This window comes from Thermobia domestica, chromosome 7, assembly GCF_964235325.1.
Source record: "Thermobia domestica chromosome 7, izTheDome1.hap1.1, whole genome shotgun sequence".
Lineage (NCBI taxonomy): Eukaryota > Metazoa > Arthropoda > Insecta > Zygentoma > Lepismatidae > Thermobia > Thermobia domestica.
This window is the reverse complement of record NC_137460.1, coordinates 35318048-35335233: the sequence shown is the minus strand read 5'-3', so window position 1 is coordinate 35335233 and position 17186 is coordinate 35318048. Positions and strand designations below refer to the sequence as shown.

The 17186-nt window shown below is 34.9% G+C and overlaps 1 protein-coding gene across 1 annotated transcript; it reads right to left on the bottom strand.

Moving 5' to 3' along the window:
• Nucleotides 1-13970: 13970 nt before the first annotated feature.
• On the bottom strand, nucleotides 13971-16418 carry LOC145688845 (uncharacterized protein F54H12.2-like). Its single transcript, XM_081763012.1, has 2 exons — nucleotides 14803-16418; nucleotides 13971-14127 (listed from the first exon to the last, which is right to left on the bottom strand). Exon 1 carries the CDS (start codon nucleotides 16113-16115, stop codon nucleotides 14805-14807), a length of 1311 nt encoding a protein of 436 aa, XP_081619138.1. The 5' UTR covers nucleotides 16116-16418; the 3' UTR covers nucleotides 13971-14127; nucleotides 14803-14804.
• Between the last annotated feature and the right edge of the window lie 768 nt (nucleotides 16419-17186).

Here is a 17186-nt window from a genome sequence, read left to right as displayed (position 1 = left end):
GGGTTCTTCCGTTTCCTCCCACTTTTTCATTCCACCATTTCATTCATTTCTCATAATCACCGTCTCCTTTAGCCTAACCGGCATAACCGTGGGACGTAAAACTCAAAGATTTCATTTCATTTCACTACGAACCTTCGAATGCATATTCACAGTACTTCATATTCCGAACTTCATTATTGGGCACCATCCGTATGTGGCGGTTATGCAACCACACACAGCAGGTATACAAGTGTCCACCTTTTGTATCCGTTTGAGTTATCGTCTTGGTACAAGGAAGTACTGTTAACAGGTGAGGAAGTAGTCCATTCATACCCCTTTCGAGCCATCTTCACTCGGCAGATTATCCGGAATCCCTATGCTCCTTTGGGGAATCCCTTCCGTAGGCATTGCAAGATTATGAAAGATGCATGTTTAACAAGAGCAGGTATGACTTCGCTAGTGAGTTTTCAAACCGCACCGTCTACGTTGAATAGTTTCTGAAATATATGCATTTGAAGATTCATTTCCCACGGTTTCGGCGCCTTATATCTCCGAAACAACGCGTTTCCGGACCCATGTTTACTAAGCGTTTTTGTTTCTTCGTTTCTTCGGATTTACATCCCAATGTTTGTCAGTGGTATTTTTTGATACCCGATATATATATATATATATATATATATATATATATATATATATATATATGTATAGAGAGAGAGAGAGAGAAGGCTATATACATCAGCAGTGGATTTTGTTTCGGGAGAGGCTTGAGGAACGAATAAGAAACATTTTTGTTCTACGTGAAATGCAAAAATCAAAAATTTATTTCGGGAGGGGTTTGAGCTCGTTAACCACCTCTAAATACGCCACTGTACATCAGTGAACCGTTCCAATATTATGTAACACAACAACGAAACAAACTTTGAGAAAAGGCAATTTTAATAGCTATCAACGTCAATATTCGAGACGAGACCGACCTAAGTCTCGTCTCGATTTATAGAGGTCTGTCTCTGTCTCGGTACATAAAAGTCCGTCTCAGTCTCGGTGCCATCCCTATTCATATCTGAGAGGAAGTGGTCATAGTGAGCGGGATGGTTCAACTCTATGTCCCTTCTTGAAAATGAAGGCGCCATTATCCAGAAGGTCGTTGATAGTATCTTGTGAAGTTGTCAGAATTCTAACCATGTAGATAGGTCCCTGATTGTTGCGAATCCGGATGATTTTTTTTAAAGGTGTAGCCTTCTTCTCGTAGTTCAGCTTCTATTTCGTCATCTGTTATGGATGGGTCGACCCCTCGTACTACGACGGAAATAGTGGGCGGTTGACGTGGTGGTTGCTTGTAGCGGCTGCGGTTGAGAGATGCTAAACTTGCAGTTTTCCAGAAGATTTCAAAACTGTGCTTGCCTCTGATGGTTATTGCGAAGTTAGCGAATTTTGGTTTGATGATGAATCCATTTCTTTTTTCCACTATCTGGGAAATCTCGGAGTGTGGTCGATACTTGAGAAGTTGCTGGAGCAAAAGCATTGAGTTCCTGTACTTGGTATCATAGTTTTGCAGGAGGAAGCTGTAGATAGGCTGCAGAGGAGGAAAATCGTCGTCGATGATAAGCCGGTCGGAGTCAGAGTCGGAGCTGGAGATGCTGTGTGTGTGTCGGTATGCTTCTCCTTGGATGGTGGTGAACTAGTTGATGGTGCTTGGTTGTTCCCATGGATTGGAGAACGAGAACGCTCAGGACTTGGGTCAATGGACGTCTTGTCCCGTTGATTTCTCCGCTTCTTCAGAGGGGGTGGAGGAGATTGTCCAGTACCCATAAAGCGAGGAAGATAACCGATCTGAAGCAGAATCCACAAGTATGAGATAAAGATGAGAATGAAGTTCAAGAAAACTACACTACTTGTGCACTTCAGCTAGCTTCTACTTGCGAAAAACCCTAAATCTCTTGCAGCCTCTCGCCCGCTACTGTGTTCGGATCACCGTGCGTCCACACGAATGCAATAAACACAGCCTGGCCTTGGCAACAATGTCTCACTACAAGAGCTGTACTACGCCATTTGGGAAAGTATGATTTCTGTATCTTATAATACTGTTCACTAATAATGTAAACTTCTAACATTATTTATGTCTAATAAGGCATAGGCTAGATACCACAATTGTATTCCCAGTGTTACTGTGTTAATTTCTAATGTTTAACATATTCGGTTATTTAATGATGTTGATCACGTTATTTTTATTTAATATAATCGCCGACTTTCTTTTATACTAGACGCAGTGTTCGAAGTGTAAAAAAAGCAGAGGCGGTATGTTTTATTGCGATTTTGACTCGACATACCGGCTATCTACTGTACATGTTGAAATACAATGAGTGTATGTTGCCTCAAAGATTGCATTTCTATTTACATAATGACAAAACCATTGGAGTGGTTCTCTATAGTAACGCGGGGGGATATGGAGAGACTTTTGAGTCCCTCCAACAACTGCCTTATATATATATATATATATATATATATATATATATATATATATATATATATATATATATATATATATATATATATATATATATATATCCCTTATGTTGTATTATAGAGAATTATACACAAAAATACTCAAAATACTCAAAAACCGAATGAGAATATTAACAATTTTCTGCGGGAAAACTCCCAGTCCCCCACTCAACTCTGGGGTCTTCCAAACACCAGGAAGGTCGGCTCCCACAGCAGACAACTCCTAATGGGGCGTTTACACTTGGTCGATTTAGTCGCACGGCTAAATCGACTCGTTGCATTTGCGACTAAATCGAAGCAACTAGGCCGAATCAGATCGATGGATGTGTTCAATTGTTTCAACCGAAATTGAATGCTGCTTGTCGACTCGCTCTCCTCTGGTGGATTCGAAATCGACTAGCAATTTTAAAGATGTCCAAGCAAGCAGTAATTGGTACAATTTGCGGTGTTATAGCAGAAGAAAATAGAACGTCTTTCAATTCAGTTGCCAGTCGATTAGTCGCCTTCGATCAACAAGCGATTAAATTGAAGTCCCATTTACACGGTCGATTAAGTTGAAAGTGACGTCAATTCAACTAAATCGAACGCAAATCGACTAAGTGTAAACGCCCCATAAGTCTGCCCATGCCCAAAACACGGCATTTATATGCATTAAGACAAGAAGACACACACATACATAACAAAGAAACAATTCAATATGGCATATCAAAATATAAACTACGTGAACTTCTTTGAAGACACCTCATTTTAAAAACAAAAGGTAGGAAAAAGCTAAGAAAAATGTCGTTGTTGTCAACCTAGAAATTATTTCTACATAAGAAATAAAATATTTTTACGTGCAAAGCTATTCGTCAATAAAAATGGATTTATTAAAGGTACTTAGCATCTACTTTCCAGTGACGGTATGTTTTAATCATTGGAAAAACAGAGACGGTATGTCGTTATCACTGAAAAACCAAAGGCGGTATGGCTTACCACCGCATACCGTCTCACTTCGACCACTGACAAGACGTAAATATGTTACAAAAAGGAGAGACATCTATTATCCTGTTGAGACATTATAGAGGCTTATACAATCATATTTAGAATTGGTAGCTTTCTCCATCGAAAATATATTGATTAGCTCATTGAAATGTAAGTTCAAGCGCCTGTCTGGAAACTTTTGACTGGCAGTATATATATATATATATATATATATATATATATATATATATATATATACAGTGGCGTATTTACGATTTTATTTCGGGGGGAGGCTTCACTAACTTTCGGGGGGGGCTTTCCCTGAAAATGTGAGAATTCTGCAATATATTTAATATACTTTACTATAGTAAGTAAGATTTCGGGGGGGCTTAAGCCCGGAAGCCCCCCTAAATACGCCACTGTATATATATATATATATATATATATATATATATATATATCCAGGGGCGGCGGTTGGACTTTAAAAGTGGGGGGCAAGACAGGATCTGAATATTTACACATAAATATTACTTTTCTTGGTTGTTTCTGACATTTTGTTTGACGAAAGGTTGTATAACTAATAGGATACTATCTTTTCCAGTTAAAATACCGTATATCGTATTTCATATTTTATTAAGTAAATTGACAAGAGCAACGCAAGTAGGACTAGCCCTTTGTACTCCTAAACAACGAAAGTGTAAGAAGAGATTTGATTCCTTGCTCATGAATATCCTAAAATTCTGTCTGGAAAACTGAGTGATCAGATTATTGAATAACAAATTAGCAAAACAAATAAATAGAAAGGATAATATTAATCATAGTAATGAATAATGATGCTTGTTTTGCAAAAGTTATATTGAAACAGGGATTAATGAACAACTTAATTTTTAATTCCACACATGCTATTAAATGTATGTTATTACTCTTAGAAAATGAAAGACAGTAAATACTACAAGCATATGCTACGGTACGACATTTAAAGAAATATATGATTTTGCAACTTCCCGAAACTTGTTTGTTGCAATTAGGTGTATAGTTTTCACTTTCTTGGAGCACATTAAAACACAACAATACTTAGAATCACTCCATACTCCAGTTATACAAAATAAACTAAAACCTAGAATTACGTTGAATTCACTAAATTTAATTGCATATACAATCGTGCACCCCTAACATACCACTTCACTCGTATATTACACTACAAAACAATGGAAAAAGTAGATGATGTTTCTTATTACGCTGTTTTCCCTTACATTTTAGGAACTGTCAACTTTGTGCAAGTAAAGAATTTTTTTTTTTTTCCGAAATGTTCTCTCAATTAGTTTGAAAGCTGCTGACTAACATACCGAGCCCTTGTAAGAAGTGAAAGTATGCTGAAATTGTTGTGCTCCAATAGGTTAATTTTGGGGTTATTTTCTGTGGCAATCAAAACGCAATTCCTGTAGTTCCCTTTACTCCACGGGAACACAACCAATACGCACTCGCCGAACGGCAAATATATGGCACCATTTTTTCTATGAACCAATAATACAGTAGGACGTCGATAATCCGACTAATTGGGACCACAGGTAGTTCGGATTTTCAAATTCTTCGGATTTTGGAAAAGGACCAAGAAAATGCCACTTAGGCTTAACTATACTGTATGGTATGCTCTTTTATCGATACAGTGGTTATACAGTACATACAGTAACTACAATACCGTACGTAAAGCTACATGCACTTAATGTTTCTGAAGAACCTGCTCGTACACTAAATTACATTGTTCTTGTAACTCACACTTAAAACTTAACTTGTATAGGCCTAAGAGAAAATAAAAATATGTATGACAAACAATTACATATGAGTGAGCTTTTGTACAAACATTGACTTCACACAAGTTTGTGTATCGCTAGCGCTAAGAGAAAATGTAAAAAGCTCCTAGGGATCGCGTTCGGATTATTGACGTCCTACTGTACATACAAAAACTTTCCATTTCTAAGTGAAACTAATATTAATGGGTTACTTCAAAAAAGTGCGGGGGCAACTGCCCCCCTTATCGCCGCCCATGTACATATATATATATATATATATATATATATATATATATATATATATATATATATATATATATATATATATATTCTACAGACCTTGGCGGAAGTTAGTTGTAAACCTGGGGCCCTGTAAAATGTTTCCAATCGGGCCCCACATCACCTGAGACCGGCTCTGCTCGTGTCAATCCTGTATACTTCGAATGAAGTTCACTACAGACCCTTCTTATCATGAAGGTTGTTAACTTCGTGTAACAACAGGCCGTTACAATCCGAGTTAGGTTATGCTAAATGAGGGGGCTAACGTAGTACGTTGGTTCAGGTTAACAATAGATCATATAGGGTTAAGTAAACAAGCACAATACCAAATTTGTGCCTTCAAAAAAAATTATAACTTCCACCGGCCACGGGGCCAGTAAATAGGACTGAAAATTTTCGAGGAATGGGCACGTCGCCTTTCAAGTAAATCTGTGTTGCAAAAATAACATTAAAGCTTTCGTTATTACTTATAAGATTCAAACCAAGTTTTGAAACAATCTCTCATATATGAAGATGTGCAGTAAAATTATGTGTCAATTTTTAATATGCTCTTAAGTAAAAGTAAAAATGTTTAAAAATGAAAAAAGTTTTACTGATAAGTTTTCAACGAGAAAGCCTGAGTAGTGCTGCCACCTACTGGGCATATATTAAGAGTAAGATTATCAGCATTCTGTAGTGTGGTTCCAGCAGATGAAACGGATGTATTGAAGCGATGGGCTGGAATGTTCACATCTTGGTTACCCGATTCCTAAATTTTCTGTTTCGAATCCAGCGAAAATTGAGTCCAGCACCGAAAATTGAAACTAGGATCCAGCACCGATAATTGAGTGCCCGGCTCACATGCCGAGAATCGGGTACCCGAAAACGAGTGCTGGATACCACGAAAGGTGATCTACCTCCAAAGAAGAAATAGAAATTTCAAAATGCACCTATTTAACTGACAACAAACTTCTTTCGCTAAAATTGACATTACAAAATAAAGCATATAGACTAAAATCGTGTCCAAAACAATATTGGAAGCTAATCATATATATTGACAATGGCTTCTTGTACCACTGGAGTGGAGTGTTCTGCTCTCCTATGATGAGAGGGGCATGTTTCACGCCCCCTCCCCACTTTGGAATTTCGAAACAAAACCTATGCCAATCGTTTGTATATACATAAAGAACACTTCGTTTGCGTGTCAAACTTGAATCGGTTTCCTTGTGATTTAAGTGATAGTTTAGGTTTGGCTACACTGTAGAAGTAGGCCTACATTATTTCAAAAATTAAGTCAGTACCTCATAGATATTGATGGCTTGAATGGAACATGGTTTCCCGAGCATCTTGAATGTGGCATTTTTCGAAAATACAACAGTAGTAGAAAATGGATCGATCTGGCTCAGTATAGAACAACTCAGGAGCCCCTGGGAAATTGAGCACCTTACACCGTGAACCCACGGTCTTTTACGACCTCCATTTTAGGGGTGAATTTGTTCCCTTTTATGAGTACTTTTTAGGGGGTGTACTCGTTCTCTTTTATGAGCACATTTTTAGGGGTGAACTCGTTCCCTTTTATGAGCATATTTTTCAACCCCTATTTTAACATAGCAGAACATTAGACTACGTAACATAAAGAACATACAGCAGAGCGGAGAATACAAAAGACTCGTTCCACCCCTATTTGAACCTCATTCTCTTTTATGAGCATATTTTTAGGGGTGAACTCGTTCCCTTTTATGAGCATATTTTTCAACCCCTATTTGAACATAACAGAAATGACATAAGAATACGAACACATATAAGAGCAGAAGACTACATAACATAGCAGGGGTGAATTCGTTCTCTTTTATGAGCATATTTTTCAACCCCTATTTTAACATAACAGAAATGACATAAGAATACGTAACATAGCAGATAACACATAAGACTATGTAACATAGCAGGGGTGTACTCATTCCAACTCTTATTTTAACATAACAGAAATAGCAGACAATGAGCAAAGATTAGAATCGAACACCCACGGTCTACAGATAGTCATTTTAGAGGGTGTGTTCATTCATTCTCTTTGATGACCATTTTTCCACCCCTAATTGAAATTACATAGCAGAGCAGATAATACATAAGATTCGTTTCCTTTTATGAGCACTTCTACGGGTGTATTCATTCCCTTTTATGATTACTTTTTCAACCCCTATTTGAACATTTTAACATAGCAGATATTTATGAACACATTCTCCACCCCTATTTTAACGTAGCACTGATTTCGTTCCCAACCCTTAATTTAACATAGCAGAAATGACACAAGCATGTCCCCAAACTACTGACCATCGTGAACAAAAGTCAAACTCAAAAACAAAACAATATATCGAGGTGGTGTTTCCACATTTAGCAATTGGTCATCAACTAGTACATGTTCAGAAAGTACTGACCATCGAGGTCAAAGATCAAAAACTAGAAAACGGAGCCACATATTGAGGTGGTGTTTCCATATTTAGTAATTGGTTACCAACTACTACAAGTTCCAAATCAATGACCATCGGGGTCAAAGGTCAAAATACTTAAAACCTAATAACTCGAAAACGGAGCCACATATTGAGGTGGTGTTTCCACACTTAGCAAGAGATCATCAACTACTGCAAGTTCCAAAAATAATGACCATCGAGGTCAAAGGTCAAAATACTTAAAACCTAATAACTTAAACGGAGCAACGTATTGAGGTGCTGTTTCCAAATCTAGTAATAGATCATCAACTAGTACAAGTTCCAAAATAATGACTATCGAGGTCAAAGGTTAAAATACTTAAAACCTAATAACACGAAAACGGAGCCAAATATCGAAGTGGTGTTTCCACATTTAGTAATTGGTCATCAACTAGTACATGTTAAAAAAGTACTGACCATTGAGGCCAAAGGTCAAAAACTCGAAAATGGACCCACATATTCAGGTGCTGTTTCCAAGTCTAGTAATACGTCATCAACTATTACATGTTTAAAAAGGTACTGACTATCGAGGTCAAAGGTCAAATATTTAAGCCTTAATAACTTGTACACAGCGTGTCGGATAAATTTGCGTGACATTTTCAGTTTTATACCAAGCAGAAAAAAGTGAAGAATGAATAAATTTCAGAGGCTTATTTGCTATTGTACTAACGAGGAATGCCATTTTGTACTACTCAAATAAACGAAGGAATAAATTTGTACTAACCTAAGAAAAGCGAAAAATGCCCATTTTAATTAAACGAATCAATAAATTTATACTAACCAGAAAAAAAGCGAAGAAGGACCATTTTGTACTACTCCAATAAACGAAGTAGTATTCAGTTTTGTACCAACTAGAAAAAAAGACCGAAGGAGGACTATGTTAATTATTTAAATAAACATAGGAATAAATTTGTACACCGAGGAAAAGCAAAGAAATAGCATTTTATGGCATTCAAATAAACGAAGGAATATATTTGGATAGAGTATTTAGTTTTGTACCAACCAGAAAAAAAGAATAAAAATTGAGAGGTCTATTCTCTTTTGTACCAACTGGAAAAGCGAAGAAGAGCTACTTCAACTATCTTAGAATTTTATATCATTAGGTACTGTTTAAACAAACGAGAAATGACAATTTTAACTAGCTCAGAATTTATGTAACAAAAGAACAAATTTGAATGTTCTGTTTTTGTATCAAACCAGGAAAAACCTAAGAAGGACCATTCTAACAAGTTCATAATTTCTATACTTTTTCGTGCTATTCAAGTGAAGGAAAGAAATAATTTGTGTCCTCAAAAATTAAAGTTCAATTTAACTAGCTGAGTATTTTATATCATCTTGTAGTATTTAAATATACGAAGAAATAAATTTGAGTGACCTATTCAATTTTGTACCAACAAGAAGTGCCATATTTAACTGGCTCAGAATCTTATACCTTTTGTACTATTTAAACAAACGAAGGGATAAATTTGAATGGTCTATTTTCTTCTGTATTAACCTTTAAAAAGGCGAAGAAGGGCTATTTTAACTAGCTGAGTTTTTTATGTCATTTTGTACTACTCAAATAAACGGTGGAGTATTTAGTTTTCTACAACCGAGAAAAAACAAAGAAATTGTACCATTTTGGAGTATTCAAATAAACAAAGGACTTATAATTTGTGTCAACTCTAAAAAGGGCCATTTTTAACTATCTGAGTATTTTATGCCATTGTGTATTATTTCAACAAACAAAGGAATAAATTTGTATGAGCCAGAAAAAGCAAAAATTACCATTTTATATCATTTTGTACCACTCAAATAAACAAAAAACCGAAGAAGGATCATTTTAACTAGCTGAACATTTTATAGCATTTTGTACCACTCAAATAAACGAAAGAATAAAATTGTACTAACCAGAAAATGTGAAGAAGGACCATTTTAATTAAACGAATCAATAAATTTATACTAACCATTAAAAAAAGCGAAGAAGGAACATTTTAACTAACTCAGACTTTTATACCATTTTGTACTACCCCAATAAACGAAGGAATAAATCTGTACTAACCAGAAAGAGCAAAGAAGGACCATTTTAACTAACTCAGATCTTTATACCATTTTGTGCCATTTAAAGAAATGAATATATGCATACGGATGTTCTATTTCCTTTTGTAGCAACTAGAAAAAAGCGAAGAAGAACCATTCATAACAGGCTTAGATTTTTATGCCTTTTTGTAATATTTGTACCAAACAAAAAAGCTACACAAATAAACAAAGGAATAAATTTGTAATAACCACAAAAAGCGAAAAAGGCCCAGAATTTTGTACCAACGAGAAATCTCATTTCCAGGCCATGTTTTACTATTTAAACAAACGAAGGGATAAATTTGAGAAAGCGAACATGAACTCAGAATTTTATATCATTTTGTAATACTCAAATTTGGATGGATTATTTAGTTTTCTACCAAGCAGAAAAAGGAAACAAAGGTATAAATTTGTACTGACCAGAAAAGCGAAGACATTTATTGGGGTGTCCTATTTCCTTTTGTACCAACGAAAACCATTTTAGCTGGCTTAGAATTTTATACCTTTTTGTAAAAATTTGTACCAAACCGAAAAAAGCAAGGAAATAGCATTTTTGTATTAACCAAAAAAGGCGAAGAAATACCATTTTAAATAACTCAGCATGTTATACCTTTTTGTGCTTTTGGTCTACCCAATTTCTTGACCATGTTGTACTATTTAAACCAATAAAAGAATAAATTTGTGTAACCTATTCACTTTTGTAACAAGCAGAAAAAGTAAAGAACTAACATTTTGTACTAACTGAAACAGACGAAAGAATAAATTTGAGTGGCTTAAGCAAAGAAGGTAACTAGGCTTTTTCTGCTATTAAATTTGAGTGACCTATTGAAGAATGAATAAATTTTGTTTGCATTTAAAAAAGCGGAGAAGGTCTATTTTTATGTACTCCCATGGAAAAAATATTGCGCGTATACTGTAACTCACAATTTTTCGCAATTATTCCATTTTCCATATGTTTATTGGTAAAATTCAGTTATTAGTACGTGGAGATAATAGAAAGCAATCCATCTAAGGAGATATTTCCAAAAAATATAATAAAATAATAAAAATATAAGCAAAAAACAAAATTATGTTCGGTTTTGTGTATACTGGCAATAATGTTTTCGAGGGAATTTTTGGAGTAGCACAGCACGATTGCAGAGGGAATAACAAGATTAGTAGGAGTAGAATTGAATGAAGGAACTGGAAATTGGAGTAAAATATTGCATTTATTGGCTTAAATCTAGGGTGTAAATTGTCTGCCAAATATAAATTAGCTTCTGTAAGCAAGATGTTATAAGGAAATATATAAACAAAGAGAAAAACTGTTGTCTTACGTTCGGAAGTGACATGCTCTATAGCCATGAGCATTTATTTCTTAAGAAAAAGATAGACAACAAAAGAAAATCTGTGTGGTCAGGTGGGTAGAGTGACGGACTAGTAATTCTGTGAGTCAAGACCTGGAGAAAACAAAACAAGAGCAACCTGCAGCTAGTAGATATGAGGCACTATGGCTGAAATTTGATCCCTCCCGTTCTTAGAATTCGGTATCATTTCCTGGAATTGGTAGGCAAGTTTCGACAAGTCTTTAGTTGCTATGGTCATAGCCTTTTACGGCTACCACAGAAGCCCGTGGGAAAATTTTGGTTTATTTGACCCCCCGTCACCCCCTACTCCTCTTTAGTTGCTATGTTCATAGCCTTTTACGGTTACCACAGAAGCCCGTGGGAAAATGTTGGTTTGCTGTTGCTATGCTCATAGTCTTAGACGTCTACCAGATGTAAAAAACAAGATAAAACATGCCTTTTTCGTGTTCTTGTCGTTTATTGGCTAATAATCTGAATCCCCAAACCCCCCACCCCCTCCTGCGAAGAGCATAAGCGGAACGTATGTGCTTGTGTAGATCATTCTGTTAGCAGCTGTTGCAAAGGAAGAAACGTCAAAAATTTAAAGATGTCATCGTCAATGAGTTTATTAGATAAGCTTAATAAGCCATCAATGGTACCCTTTACAAAAATGAGAGATTTGGAGATTGGAGTACCATTTCGTATTGTAAACTGTGAGATAATTACAACGGTATATGGTAGGAAGGCCTGTGTGACATTTGAAGGAGGTGAAAAAGTGATTTTACCTGGACGTTGTACTGAAAAATTGGAAGCAGATAATGGTGCATTATTAACGTATTTACAAAGTGGGAATGTCTGTTTAATATATAAAGGAATGAAGATTAATGTATCTGGACGTAACATGCACGATCTTGAATTTACTGAGCTGGTTTACTCATCGTAAGTGTATGGTGACATGTACAAACAAGATGAAACATGAATTTTCCTCTTCGCCCCTCCTCTTCATGCATACGCAGTCATCTGTATGCATAGTGTCGTTATTCTGTGCTAACCAGCGACTGGAGTAACATGTCTTTGAGTGCTTGTGCGTCAACTATGGATACCAAGAAAGAGTACTTGTTAAATGTTGAATATGGACTTAATTCAATGAAAACCAAATTAATTTGTATCGGACTGGATAGTGATACATTTGAACCAGTGATTCGTGTTGGCAAAGGACTTGTGTTTGGAGTGGAGTTAAATTTGGCAGAGTGGGAGAAACTTGTACATTTAACCCCATTTGTTACGGACTATTTAAATTCTCAAGTGGAAATTACATTTATAAAATCTCTTGGTCGAAAAAACGAACTGGTGGTGCGAAAACTAATGGGTGAAAAATTAGTGATGTTAGAGAAGAAAGGAACACTTCATGCTCCTCGAAACACTGTGTACTTAACTTCAAGTGATTGGCTTTATTTCTTGGAAATATTACCGTGTATTGAACATGCTGTGAAAAACAGTAAAGTTTGTAGTGTTGTGCTACGTGAATATTTTGACTTGTGTACAGATACTATTCGTAATCATGTACAATTGCAGTGTCTTACATGCAGAGGACTTGCCGGAATCCATACCTGTGTAGATGAACAGAGTATTATTAATGGTATGAACATTAGTTTTCCAAGTGTCTCTCTTGATAAGAACAGTGATGTGAACATTGATGGTGAACGATTAAAATTGGAAATGAAAGTATTTTGCAAACAAAAACTCATAGATTCAATTATGGCTGATTTATTTGATAGTGTATCGACACAGCCATGGTGGGGGGAAACCGAAACTCAGCCTTCGGAGGGTATCAATGAAGTGAACGACTCTTCATAAAGAAGGAGAAATTGATTTGTTTTTTTCATGTATGCTAAAGAACGTAATATTAAATGTAATAAAAAATATATATAGTGAAAAGTGAAATGTTTTATTTGTGTGTGTGTTTTGTGTTCGTTTCATACACCTCAATATGATAGGATTTTAAAGTTTTTTATAAGAAAAAAATCCTAACATATTTTTTTCCTCGTATATTATAAGTGATACGTATAATAATAATCATAATAATCATAATGAATTCAAATTCTTGAAATGAATGTTAAAATAAAAATTAGTATTTGAAATTATTATTATTATACAACATTGTCTTAAGTATGATAGGACTTTTTTTTTAATTTTTAAAAAAGGAACTAAAATAATTAATATTAAAATTTTAAAAAACAAAAGTCTTATCATAATAATAATAATATTGAATTCACATACTTGATTTAATTTACGAAAGAATAACTGATTAAGTATTTGAATTCATTATTATTATTATGTAGCTATATGATTACATCATTGAATTAAAAATCAGTTTTAGAATCTTTTTTTTAAATTCTTTAATTCAATGACTTAAAAATATGTTTTATGATATGTGTATTTAATTACATAACTGATCATAAAACATATTTATTTATTAGGAAACGGAGAAAATAAGAAATAAAACATTTGTTTTCAAAGAGAAAAAATAATACAAAGTGTTTATTGTTGATGAAACTATTTACACAATTAAAACGACGGTAAGTATAGTACATTTTAAAAAGAACGTTAGATTTTGTTTTGCATTGTTCACGTGTTGATAACTTCACAACTGCCATATACTGTTCACTGATGATACTACTGCTGTTGATGTTGATGATGAAACGTAGATAGAAGTCAATCTTTACATTGAAGATGATGTCCATACACACGATGACGATCTTTTACTCTCTGAAATGAAAAAAATTGAAAAACAAACTTAAAATTTATTTTATCTATAATCATGAACAAATAATAATACATACAAACACATTATAATAAAGAAGAAGAAGAAGAAGAAATGGCTATCTGCAATAATATGAAAAGAAAGTAATCAAAACAAACGAAGAAGAAGAATGAAGACATGATTACCTGTAAAAGTAAATACAGCAAACGACGATCATTTTTTTCTGGAGCTGATGAGAAAGTGTAATGAAATTCATTTAAGGACTTTCCTTTAGCTTTGAAGCATAGGAAAAGATATGAATAATGTCCACATAGGGATGATTTCACACTTTGAATTTGTTTATTATTAAATGTATAAGAAGTGGAATTTCTACGTAGAAATTGAATATGTTGCATTACATATGGAGGAAATCCAAATGTATCGAAGTAGTGGGCACGGCCATCAGTATGAATATATACGGAAATCCAGTGTGTGCCAAGTTTGTTCGAGGGATCTGTATTTATGATGATAGCTGCAGGTAGTGGAACATGTGCTGGTAATTCATTGGCTGCATATACGCCAACGAAATGATTGTGAAATAAAGAATTTGTTTGCAAAGCATTCAATAAATCTAGTGTAGAGGACATCATGTATAAAAATGCAGACATGTACATATATGATATGATATTTAAATAACGTACCTTTAAAAATCCATGATGATGTTCCTCTGATGATCCACTTCTAAGAGAGATTGGAATTCTCCATACACAATGCAGGAGATAGGTGCTGGTAGAGGCTTCGTAAAATGAACTTCCAGACGAACACACCCATGACGTATAAGATTCCAATGCTGCACAGCGCTGGCTTCTCCATCTTGAGTAATGTCGAAAACAAAGATAGTGTATCCTTGAGGAAAGTCAAGGCGAGGAATATTGTTGCCATGATTGGAAAAGTGAATGCCTGATCCACAGAATAAGGTATGATATGAGGAAACATAGAGGTTGTTTTCGAAAATTGGTTGTAATGGTTTTGAAGGTACAGGTTTTCCATCAATGTATAGAGAGAAGAAATTGATGTCAAAATGTTTGAAATGAAATGGATTTGAAGTTATTGTTCCTGTATAGGCATCATTTTGTGTGAACGCCACAATCACACGAGTTGGTAATACTCCCATAAATAAATTATCAATTGTTTTTGATTGAAGATCCTTTGGAATGACGAATGACTTCATTTGCACTCTTGTGAGAGGATATTTGGCTGTTGTTGATTGTAGAAGCTTGTTATGTGCTAGTTTTATTGTAGGACTAACATTAATCTTTTTAATATGTAAAGCAGCGTCTAAAATGTTCACTTTAGCCTCAACAGACGCATCACTAGCGATGAGACAAAAGTTTGGCTTTGCAGGAATTAACTTGAGACGTAATTCTACTCCTTGAATTAAAAATTTATCTTGATTAAAAATATCACAATGAAGATGTCCAAGCATGTCGAATTTTGCACTTTTTTTTGTTAATTCATAACGTTGTTGAAATCCTTTATTACCACTAGATGTTGCATCCATATGTCCAGCAGTATCTTGAAACCAGAATGCACATTGAAGATGAGTATTTTTAGCAGAATCATCATAATTTAACAGTTTTTCAATGTATGATCGATATGGATGATTATGAGATGGAAATGAAATCAGTTTGTTATTTAAATACACTTCCACTTCGCTGAACATAGAATTTAAAAAGTCATTAATAGGAGCCACAGCTTTATCACTTTCACCAAATGCTGATCCATCAGGCTTAACGATTTGAGCTTCGATGTAAAGAAGAGTATGTGGTAGATCTATGTATTCATCACTTGTTCCTGGGATGACAAACTCTATAGGAGCATTATCAGCTAGTGAACTGATTGGTTTGTATGTAACAACATGATTATCCAATATACTGGTTTGCGTTGGTTTTGTAGAAAAAATATCTAGTTCACTTTTTACACACTCGCAGGATTGATGATGTAAGAAAGCCATAATGGTGATGATTTAATCAAAGATATCGTGTGATAACTTCCTCTTCTTATAAGACTGATTTTTCTTTGTTTTCTGTGTACGTTTCCTCTTGCCCTTCTCCTTCTTCTTCTTGCGCTTGATGATGTGTAATGGTGAAGGGTTAAAGATGGAATGATGTGTAATTCTTCTTTTCCTTCGTTGATATCCAGATCCTAGCATAGATTTCAGTTTATTTTTTGCTTTGTCTTGCAAGACGGATCTCGCTTCACCCATTCGTTGATGAAAGGATTCGTTAATAGGTTGATTGTCGATGATGACATCAGTAATAACGTTTGCTCCAGATTTTAATAATTCCTTTCCTACTGTTTTAGCTCCTTGTTTTACTAGTGGCATGACAGAACGAAATAATCCTCCAAGGAAACTTCCAATACCATGTCCAACTTGATAAGGGGAGCCAACATAAACGTTTCCAGTTCCAGAAAGAGCTTGTTTTTGATAATATTGTAAATATGGATTATTCATATTTGTCGATGTTGACGCACTGGTCGAAAATGTAGTTTAACGCATACAGTTCCGAAAGTGAATGCCAGTGGAGAGCCTGTACTATCTCTTATATCTATTTTGATGTGTTCAAAATGCATCTTCTCTATAGGCACATAATGTGGAGGATTAAAAATTTCTATAACACTACTTCCAAATGTATGATTCACAGGATTCATATTTATGATACGTAATAATGGTGCTACTGTATCTCCAACAAATACAGATTGAATTATATCACAATACACATACATTGTAGATGGAAGTCCTAAACGTAAATTTGGAATGCTTTGGCCTTGTTGCATATCCTTTAAATCAACGCTTGGATCAAACCCCAACATCGCACTAACACTTGGTGATAATGCAACGTCTACATCTATGTCTTTATGAAGACGTCGTATAAAACAGGTATTACTCTCACGAGTATAAGAAATATGTAAATTTGTGAATCTGTTGTACGTATTTATTATCTTTATCAATTCTGATATGTCAGTGTAATAACGTACAGGAATAGTTATAAATTTCCATTCATCACTTTTTGCAGGTTTGTAA